At 38.6% G+C, this 10,967-nt stretch overlaps 1 protein-coding gene across 1 annotated transcript; it reads left to right on the top strand.

Annotated features, from left to right (window-relative positions):
* The first annotated feature begins 508 nt into the window (after nucleotides 1-508).
* LOC134865921 (mitochondrial import inner membrane translocase subunit TIM44-like) lies at nucleotides 509-9,934 on the top strand. The gene is made up of 13 exons (XM_063885761.1): nucleotides 509-598; nucleotides 2,304-2,408; nucleotides 2,672-2,839; nucleotides 2,929-3,009; nucleotides 3,166-3,306; nucleotides 3,838-3,971; nucleotides 4,100-4,185; nucleotides 4,427-4,519; nucleotides 4,963-5,087; nucleotides 5,635-5,685; nucleotides 5,928-6,017; nucleotides 6,499-6,609; nucleotides 6,967-9,934. Exons 1-13 carry the CDS (start codon nucleotides 569-571, stop codon nucleotides 7,084-7,086), a joined length of 1,335 nt encoding a protein of 444 aa, XP_063741831.1. The 5' UTR covers nucleotides 509-568; the 3' UTR covers nucleotides 7,087-9,934.
* Nucleotides 9,935-10,967: the final 1,033 nt, after the last annotated feature.

Raw genomic sequence — 10,967 nt, 5'->3', positions numbered from 1 at the left:
ATGCAGGTGAACGGCCTTATTATAAAAACAAGTATTCCTGAAATTAAACTATATGACAGATAACACGTGCATGTCCTAACAAGTGTCAGTCTTTCGTCAGTTTTATAACATAGTTTGCTATTTTTATTTTTATGTTGACAGTCTTCATGTTTAGCTTTTTCTGTCTTTTTTGTCAGTCTGCTGAGCACCTATCCATGAGGAAATTCTCCAGCTAAATTAACTCATACAAATTATGTTTACTCATAGATGGAGCAGACCTGTTGAACATTGTAATTGAATTTACAAACAGTTACTTAATAAAATGTAGCCTAAACCACAATTTTGATATTTTCTCTAATTCATAACAGAGCTTGCAAATTTAACCAATTTCAAATTTCAAGATCCCAATAAACCCATTATTACAAAAAGCACACAGTATTGTGTTTTTAGGGTGATTTTCCCTTTACAGTTGTGCTGACAGCTAGCCCCGCCCCAGCCCTTCAGCTGTGCTCCTATTGGCTGAGAGAAAGGTCAGCTGCTGCAGCAAGGACGCACGTGTAGCTCCAGCTCCGCGCATTTGAAGATCAAGATGGCAGCCTCCGTGTGTCGGTGTTACGAGGTTAGACAACCCATTCATGTCCTTTATTACATTGATTATGTCTTTAAAGAAAAACTGTGCAAGGGAGTAGAAGTCAACGGCTAATAGCTACTTTTTCTAATATCTGGTTTGTGAAGGAGATTTCGTAGTGTATTATTTATATGTCTATTAGAAAAGGCCTTGTTGCATCAGACGGAATGCGGGTTCTCAATGTTCTTGTTTACCTATCATCGTCTAAAATGATATGATTGTTTTGTGTTTCTTGGTGGAAAGATGTCCGTGCATATGGGCTCAAAACCGGCAAAATGTGGTATAAAATGTAAGCCTTTTTAACGCATAAATGTAGCCAGCTACTGACCCATCGTTCGGTTATACACAGGCGTTAGTAATGGTATAAATCTCCTGATGAAGTAACTGAATAATGGTGGTAAAATCTGTGTAGAGGTTTAAGTAACTAACGTTAATTCTGGTGTTGACCAAATGATGTGACTCATCACAGTCTGAAACATGACTAAGAATTACAGCTATCTGCTCAGTGCACATGGTTGTATCATATTAAATCCCATAGAAACTGACGGATGTTTAACAGATCTTACGCTTGCTCTACATGGTGTATTTGTAGTACTGAGAAAAAAGACTAACATTTTGTATGACCCTAAATCTGTGACCTTTATATAATATCCTGACGACAACAACAACAACAACAATAATAATAAAAAGACAAAATGGTCAACAAAATACAACCAGGTTAGGTGTTGGTGCTTTACAGGCAGGTCTTTTTTTCTGTCAATGCCATAAATGTGACTTATTTAATAACAGCTGTTGCACCATCTTATGCAATACTGCTCTAGATAGATTATGACATGTTAAAACATTAGCAGTAACCACATTATGGAAATTCATAAATGTTACCTGTCCTATTTAAAATCAATTAGATACAGACAGGAAACACATCAATGTAAAAGCGGAATATATATTAATTGACAAGCAAAATAATCACAGAATTTGCCAAACAGGTGTACTGCTGCGTGAAATAACTCAGCATCCTGTCGTGCCCTGCTGTGACATGTATAGGGTGCAACAGAGAAACAACAAAGTGTAACAGCTGTTCTAGAGGCCTGTGGTTGACCACATCTTACCACACTTGATGTGAGGTTTCAACCATCTGTTATGTGTTTTATGTGTCACCTGGTTGGTGAACCCCTGTTTTAGCCAAGATAACTAGCCAATAGTATATGGGATCCTAAGTAGCATCACAACTCCTGCTTTGCCCGCCTGTCTCATATTTTATTTGTTTACTCATCATTACTGTGAGGGCTTAACTCGTTATTTTATACCATTACCTGTTACTTATTATCTATTCGAGCTGCAACGATTAGTTGACCATTTGAGTAGTATACTGACAGAAGCATTTTTGAAAGCTATTTTTGTCAATCGATGAATATCGATTTTCATGCAATAATGTATGTTTAGTTTTACATAGTATTAAAGAGAATATGTGTCCGCTTTGTCCGACAAAACATTTAAAGTTAACATCTTGGACATCGACTGGGATGGACTTTTTTTAAAAGTATTTTCTGGCATTTTATAGAAACAATCATTTCTCAAGAAAAATAACTACCCAAATAATTGATAGTGAACTTATATTCCTTATTTGCAGCATTCTTCTCCATCCACTGCAGTGTCCACAGAGTTGTTTGTTACTCACTGTTCTTTTCGCTTGCAGCTGGTTGGCAGACGGGCCTTGGCCCTCTGCTCCCGGCCTCTGGTCCCTTCACTGTGGAGAGGAGACGCCTACACGTTACAAAGGAGTCCAGCTGCAACTGTGCAGGTACACACTGACTGTTCCCGCCTACCTTTTAAAGCACACATACACAGTGTTGATTACATCCAAGAAACTGATCAGTGGTTTCTGTTATTCTAAAGAATTACATTTAGGTATAAGGTTGTGTCTCGTTTCCATATTACACTGTGGACGCTGGTTTATTCCTGATCAGAAAGGACTTTCAAGTGGAAATACTGTATGTTAATTATCTGTTCACTCTTATTGTATGTCTTTTCAACTCATTTCCTCCTTTCTGTTTATCTCATCAGGTTCGATATTCTTCAGGAGGCCGTAAAGGTTTTCTGGGAGAGTTTGTGGATAACCTGCGTCAGGAATTCAATAAGAATCAGGAGATGAAAGACAACATAAAGAAGTTCAGAGAAGAGGCCAAGCGGCTTGAGGATTCTGATGCTCTCCAACAAGCCCGCAGGAAATATGTGAGCAATATTTGGTCTTTAATGTCTCTTATTATAGACAATATCAATTGTCTTTGAATAATAAATATTTCTTTCATTTTCTTTAATAGAAATCTATCGAGTCTGAGACAGTGAAGACTTCCGAGGTGTTTAAGAAAACCTTTGGCTCTTTGTCGGAGACCGTCAAGGAGGTAAGGTATCAGCTCTTCCTCTGGTTTACCAATAAACCGGTAATGAGAAAACAGGTTATACTAAGTTTCTGGAAAGGCAGCTTTATGCACTGACTAATTGCATTTGTGTTGAATTTGTTTTCGTGTTTGTCTGATGTGTGACATTCTGATCTTTAGGGTCTTGAGGAAGTAACTCGTACTGATATCGGGAAGAAGATCAAGGAAAGTGTGGAGGAGGCTGCCAAGCACTCTGCAGAGTCGGTTTCCAAAGGAGGAGAAAAACTGGGCAAAACCGGTGCATTCAGGGCCATCTCACAGGTGAGGACAGAAAACCTAATATGCATAAGTTTACAATTTCAACTTCAAAATGACTATCATTATAATCTGTATTATTTTTAGATACATAAAGGTAATACTAAGCAGTGGTTTATGGGACAAATGTCTTGCTGTGCCAATTACGTCATTCGCATAAGTCAATATGTGCATGTATGTAACTGTTTGTCTGTCTGTTTCTTAAATTTCAAACATATTTGCATAGATCTGTTGCAAATTAGTTAACAGGTTGATATTTAAAGAGAAATATAAAAAGGAACCATCCCAAATAATAAATGTCAGTTTGTATAGTAGTTCTGGCCTGCTAGCGCCTGTAGCTTGTTAAGCAAACAGCCGAATGATGTCAAACCACCAAAGCATTGGGAGAAATGTACTTTTGAAGGTAGACTCTAAACAGAAAGACTGCAGTTGTTCAGCTTATTAGATGAACAGACCCGAAAGTCCTGTAATGAGCAGTTCAGTATAAAACATTTCTAATAAAGTCCAGTCAAACACACCGGTGATTGATCTGTGCAGGGTGTGGAGACCATGAAGAAGGAGATAGATGTTGGGGATGACGGCCAATATAGAGCCCCCTCACAGCTGAGGAAGAGGAGCGATTTCTCCTCCAAAGGAGCAGACAGCGACTCCAGAGTGTTCGAGGCCAACGAGTGAGTCACACCTGTTTCCCCTCTCACCCGCTGTTCTGTAATAACATATCTGTATTTGGAATGTATGATCCTTATTAATGCCTTTGCTGTAAACATCTCTAATGATGATCTTGTGTTCTGTGATGCAGGGAGGATATGGGTGTCGTTCTCCACAAGGATTCAAAGTGGTACGAGCAGTGGAAGGACTTTAAGGACAATAACGTCGTCTTTAACAGTAAGGAAATCCTCAGGGTTTTATTTTCTTAGATACTGTGTTATATAATAAATCCCTTAGGTTGTGCACGTGTGTAGTTCCCATTAGAGGCAGCAGATGGCACTAGATTCCCCTCACTACACTGCATTAGAAATTGAAACAGTTTGGAAATGGTGTTTAACCAGACCATAGATTCCTAAGTAACAGTTTTTGTCTATCTTTAGCACTGAAAAAAGCTCACTCCATTGTTCCCTTCCTACAGGATTCTTTGATATGAAGATGAAATATGATGAGAGTGACAATGCTGTCGTCAGAGCATCCAGAGCCGTGACTGACAGAGTCACTGGATTCCTAGGTAAGGCCCATCAATAGTTGGTGTTGATTTTAGGTTTAAATGATTATTCAGGCTTAACTGATCTATAGTAGTGGAGAATTTGCTACCCAAACAGAATAAAGCCTGAAATCTTACATATTTTGGCCATTTCAACAGTCAGTTTTAACAAAAGAAGCAGTCATGTTTGCTAATATCAACCACATTAGCTATTCCTTTTTTTATTTATTACATCTGCAGGGAATACCTTTTGTCCAGTGAACAGGATGTTGTCTACACCTGCATAAGTCGTATTACCATGTGCTTAAACCATTAAATGCATGCTTCATGTTGTCACAGCATGTTTTATAGGAAAGTGAAGGTATTGAAAAGGAAAGACTTGGTTTACAAACGTATAGTTGTTAACGTCCCATCTATAGTACAGACTGATGTGTTTGTGTTGCTGATGTTGATTTTTTGTTTTCCAGGCGGCCTGTTCTCTAAGACAGAAATGTCCGAGGTGCTGACAGAGATTGTGAAGGCTGACCCCACCTTCGATAAAGACATCTTCCTCAAACAGTGTGAGAAAGACATCATCCCAAACATACTGGAGGTAAGTAGACTCTGCTACTCAGTCAGTTTGTCCTTGACCTTTTTAACTTCCTCATTCACACTGACACTCTCTTTGCACAATGACTTCACTACGACCAAGAAAATACTTACTGATGAACTGTCTGACTTCATTAAACATGAGATTTCACTCCAGTTTGGATCAGATTAAGTAAATAATTTGTGTTAGAATTCATAAAGTCAGGTTGGAGCAGTCAGAAGTTTAAAATTTGTCCACGCATACTAAACGGCAAAATAAGTCATTTTTATTATTGATTGGAGAAAACATTAAACAAATGCTTTTGTCCTTCATGGTCACAGAACAAAGGTTGATGAGTTAAAAGCATAATACATTTCTAGCTAGATATTTAGATTATTAATCAACGGGCAGCCAAATCAGAGTGAACGTTGTCTAATCACAATGAATTTGGGTTAAAACATAAATAGGATTAAGCAAATAAAATGTGTTTACTGGCTCAGCTGGCTTTGTGAAATGCCCTCTCATGTTGTACACAGTCATTGTTGACTCAGTGTCTCTGTCCTCTCCTCAGGCTATGATCCGTGGAGAGCTGGATGTATTAAAAGACTGGTGCTATGAAGCTGTGAGTAACAAGCAGCTGCCTCCTACATTTTGAATTTGATTAAACTCTAAATAATAAACCATAAATTAGTTATTTGTACTTCATTCTGACTTCTTCATGCTGTTATATATCTTGTCGTATAATTTCTTCCGCCACGTATCTTTGTCAATGTTTTTATAGTATTTTCAAATAGGCACAATGACCTTTCTGAGATATGGAAACTCCATTTTTATGCTAGATTTGTTTTTCTCACCTTTGCTCAGACGTACAGTCAGCTGGCTCACCCCATCCAGCAGGCAAGAGCGCTGGGCCTGCTCTTCCAGTCCAAAATCCTTGACATTGATAACATAGATGTAAGTGCTTCTTCATTAGCCATCACACAATCAACTGTATCAACTTAAATGTATGACGTAATACGTGTATCTTTTCTTTAGTGTTCCTCCATTCAGTTATTTTTACATTCTCGTCACTTACATGAACAAAACCACACATCCATCATAGCTCTGGTTTCAATTATTAGCCTGAACTATCTGTCAACAGCTGTGATTGAGTAGGCTAAAATATTGAGTATTTAAGTGTTTTGTGTGAGTTTATATTAAAAAGAAGCAGCAGTGTCAATAACTGTCACATTGCTGGCTTTGTGTTTGGTCTTTAAGGGGAATAGGGTTTTCTTTTCACAGTGAGCATGCCATTTTGTAGATTTTTAGAATGATTTATCAACAGCTTTTTTAAGATTGGGTAAAGATGATATCTGATTGTTATCGAGCCATCCCGGATGTAAAATGTTTCCATCTAATTTATTGACTTTGTTCGTTGTCTCTCCCTGTGTTGTAGTTAGCGATGGGTAAGATGATGGACCAGGGCCCAGTGCTAATCATCACCTTCCAGGCTCAGGTCGTCATGGTGATACGCGGCCCCAAAGGAGATCTTGTGGAAGGAGATCCGGTCAGTCAGCTCCTCATCAACTGCACATTAATAGAACATCTGATTGTTAATAGTTATTTCAAGGAAGCAAACAACTGTAATGGTTGAACGAAGCTCAGGTCTCATTTGCAATGGAATTTATTACTTTGAATTTGAATGGTTTGATGTAGCGAATGGGACTGGTTTGATGTTTTGAATTGGGGATGTATGGGGTACTTCTATCAACTGTATCCATCTACTCTAGGTTATATATTCACTAAAGATAAGCAGCACCTTATACCACTCCAGTTCACAGCATACAAACCCTCCCTTTAAGTCCAGAGCAAGCCTCCATACTGTCTACAGGACTGACCATGTGCTCTCCTCCTCCTTTAACAGGAGAAGGTGATGAGGATGATGTATGTTTGGGCGTTGTGTCGGGATCAGGAGGAGCTGAATCCTAGTGCAGCCTGGAGACTCCTGGACATCTCAGCCTCCAGCACCGAGCAGGCCCTCTAGGAGGAGGAAGAGGAGAAGCGCAGGTGAAAAGGCTGACATGGGACATGCAAACTGTGAAGAAGGGCAGGCACAAGGATGTGCTCAGAACACCTGCACATACTGACTGATACTGAGGAAAGAGTGCGCTCCTGCTCCTGTCATGCCAGAGACTGTACCTGCACACACTTACATTTCCCATTGCTTTCCAGAGGATTTATGTGCACATGTATATATTCATAAGCTCCATGGAGCGAAGATATACGGACAAACTAGCGGTATATGATATATCCAAAGACAACTGTGGGTCCGTGTGTGTGTGTGTTGTCTCTGGCCCTGGTCACCTCAGTGATTGGGTTTCCAAGTGGAGCAGAACGTTTTTTTATTCATTTTGAAGGGACAGAACCATCTTTTTCACAATCTGGCTTTCATTCAATGGTGGCTATTAATCCAAGAAGACAGTAGGTCTAAAATGGACATGGCATCTGCGTTTTGAGAGGGATATCTGAAGTCTAAAACTAAGTTAAATCTCATCTCTCTTTGTCGAATGATGATAACAGGACACGAACGTGGAGTTAGTGCAGTAACAAACATAGCTGAGTGGGACAGCATGAGAGACCATGTTATTCAAAGCGAACATGCTACAAGTTGATGGGGGGGGGCATCATTTTACATAAGCAGATTGATGTACTTGGGATAAGGAGTCTATTCAACCTGTAGAAATTGGAGGGAGCGTTTGAAAATTCTGTGTAAATAACCCTGATGATGTCATCAGAGTTTCCTCAGACTTGAAACGACACATTTGAACAGAAACCCTGTTTTGTGAACTTAGGATTTGGAAGGAAATAAAAATGTACTCGGCAGGAAAGATCTGACACCTATTATCTATAGAGGCCTTCAGCTTACATTATGGTAAATATAGGATCCAGGGTTTTTCGACCTTGACTAAAATAAAAGTGAAGATATGTAAGCCTCCATTACTTTTATTTGAAGCATTCTTCTCCAAACTGTGAGACTGCAGTACTAAAAGGCTGGAGTACCACGTGGCCTCATTGCAACTCTTTGCGCAGAGTTTCAAAGGTCCACGAGACTTACTATAATAATTTCCTCATCTGCCTGCATCTGTGAAGATCTGCCAAAAAAAATTGTAAACACTATGCCTATGCAGACCCTAAATGTAACATAACCGTCCGCTTTCCGGAGTATGTCCAGCCCTTAAAAGATCCCTAAGGAACAATATGTTTGATTCGCCATTCAAATACACATAAGACATGTTTTTAGAGAGAAAACTTTGGCTTTTCTTTTTTTTTTTGTTGCCAAAATCATCTTAGGAAAATGTAAATTCAGCTGTGATGGTTCCTACTGGTTTACACAAACTTATCAAAACTAAAACTAAGAAAATGGTTGAACCATATGCCATCGGTGCTGTAGCTCAGAGCGGCTCATCGCAGCAACCACAAACAATTGGATAAAATATAGATCGCTATGTTTTTGAGAGGCTGAATATGTTTTTTCAAGTTGTGAAGCATTGGGCACCAAGACTGTGTATTCTGTACACCCTTAAATAAGAAGAACTGTATTGTATCTACATATTAATATAAGCTCTCAACTCCTTGTAAATATATTAAATGTGGAGTATTTCTTCTCTGTAAGCTTGGGTGGGACCACATTCAAATAAGTCATCATGGCAGCTTCATTGCTTCAGGATCATCTGCCATTATGTAACTTTTTAAGGGGTTAGTGCTGAAGATGAACTTGAATGAATAAGCACATTACTGTACTGTGTGATGACTGTTCTGACATTCATACAGTATGATACTCTCATGTCACTGAAGATTGAACACATGATTGTACTGAACTCTCTGTCCTTTATTTAGTTTTTCATTCATCTAAAGAAATGTCCATAACTGGGAAGAAGAAGTCGAGCCCCTCATGAATAGTTTTTGTGCCTGGATTTTACCACAAAGAAATTCAGCATGTTTTAATTTTGTTTAACAGTTGTCATAGATATGATTTGAGATGGTCTGTAACTAACTGAAAAACATGACCATTATAGTCATCACTACACACCACTCCTGTGTGTGTGCTGATGTCTTTTGAGACTCCTGCGGGTAAAACAATAAAACCCACCAGTATTTTGGGACAACTGACGGGTGGAATCATTACTCAGCATGCATGATCAGCTGTTAAGAGAGGTCTAGTGAAAATCTGTAATTCAGCATGAGAACGTTTTCCCTGCTTACAGCTGGACAACTGCAAGACATCTCAACAGTTATGGGAGAGATTGCCATTGAATAAAGTATGTATGTTCTCCAGACAATTTTGTTTTGATTTGTGTGAGGCCTGACATTTCATCTAATATTGAGTTTGGTTTGATCTGAAGCAAATCTTGCACAACATTTACGGAATTCCTTCAAACCAGAGGTCACTCCGTTCACTTCATGAGCTTTCCTCTAGTGCCACTATCAGTCAAATTGTCATCTATGCACACAAAGAACAGTTTCTCAACATTAAAAATGGCCAGGTTGTTGGAGAAATATAAAGTGGCTTTAATGACCATTCCTCTAAAACTACCCTGAGTAAGTCTCAACATATCGCCACTATGTTTGTTCTATGCTACACTTTTACATTGTTCTTCTATTGGAGCAACTTTAAGGGTTTATTTGAAAAACGACCGGTTGTTGCTTTTTTTCCCATGTCACGAGAAATCCTATATATTGTATATTGTATATGCCACTATCATTTACACATTACATCCGTCCTTCAACTTCAGGTTCTAAGTTGATCAAACAAACAAAATGTATTCATGAGTTTTTCTTGTTTTATCCCGTTATACGTCTGTCCGCAGAATAAAGAGTAGTGTGTTAAGGTTTGCTTCGTTCAAGCTTTCTTAGAGTCAGCAGTTTTGTATGGTTTGTGTGTGTCTGTGCTCACAAGAGAAAATTGGTGTGTGTGCTGTGTGTGTGTATGTGTCCTTTGTTTTCTCATTTCAAAACTGACATGCTTTGATGGATGTCAATGGATCTGGCTATTGACGCTGCTTGATAAACCTATGGCTTCGGTATTATAGGGACGATGGATCAGGCTTTAAATATCACATGCCTGTAGATTCACACATTTAGCCAATATATAGGAGGACCTCCTCCTACAGCTGTCTGTTGTGATAAATGAATAGGAACTCCCTTACACTAACCACTGTCCTTTGGCCCTTTAAAGTCTACTTGCTTCTCTTGACTGTTACTGAGTGTTGATTCTTCTGCTAAACGAACATTAATCCTTTCCAGTTGATGTTATATATCTAATTTCGGCCGCACCGTTTCACATTAAGTTGTGTTTCTTTACATTTTCAGCATAAGATAACACAAAATCAATTTAAATCTCAATTTATGATATGAGCATTGTTCTGTAAAAAGTCCATGGTCGGCCCCCTGAGCAATAAGCACTTTTATTGTTCCTGAATAAATGGGGCTGGATGCACCAACACAATAGCCTTGATGCAGCTGTGCTTTCCTTTATTTACTCCTCCAGCACAGTATGTTCACTACTGTAAATGTGTACCACAAGCTGTAGTAGATAGTACACAGTGTTTGTGTTAAAACTCATATTTCTTATTTGGATACCAACATTTTATCATTCTGCTTGTTTTGGGTTTTAAACAATTTGAACACCACAAACTTAAAGAACATGGTTTGTATTTATTTTACGTGTATGTAGTATGTCAGGTCTGTATGTATAAGATTAATAGTTAATGGTTTGTCATTTTAGAAACACCAGGTGATAAATAGAGGCTTAAGTATAAGATACTATATGTAAGTCTTTGAGCTTTTACGGTTATGTTAGGCCGTTTATTAATCTTTTGTGTTTTTGGCAGAGGTGGGAAAAGTATTTAGGTCTTGTACTTGAGT

This window comes from Eleginops maclovinus, chromosome 6 (genome assembly GCF_036324505.1).
Source record: "Eleginops maclovinus isolate JMC-PN-2008 ecotype Puerto Natales chromosome 6, JC_Emac_rtc_rv5, whole genome shotgun sequence".
NCBI lineage: Eukaryota > Metazoa > Chordata > Actinopteri > Perciformes > Eleginopidae > Eleginops > Eleginops maclovinus.
This window is presented reverse-complemented; position numbering and strand designations above follow the sequence as displayed.

Excerpts from the sequence above, each read along its gene's own strand:
- LOC134865921 (XM_063885761.1), top strand. The coding sequence starts at position 569 with ATGGCAGCCTCCGTGTGTCGGTGTTACGAG. Across the intron at positions 2,840-2,928 it reads AACAAGCCCGCAGGAAATAT|AAATCTATCGAGTCTGAGAC; the intron begins GTGAGCAATATT and ends TTTCTTTAATAG. Across the intron at positions 3,972-4,099 it reads AGAGTGTTCGAGGCCAACGA|GGAGGATATGGGTGTCGTTC; the intron begins GTGAGTCACACC and ends TCTGTGATGCAG.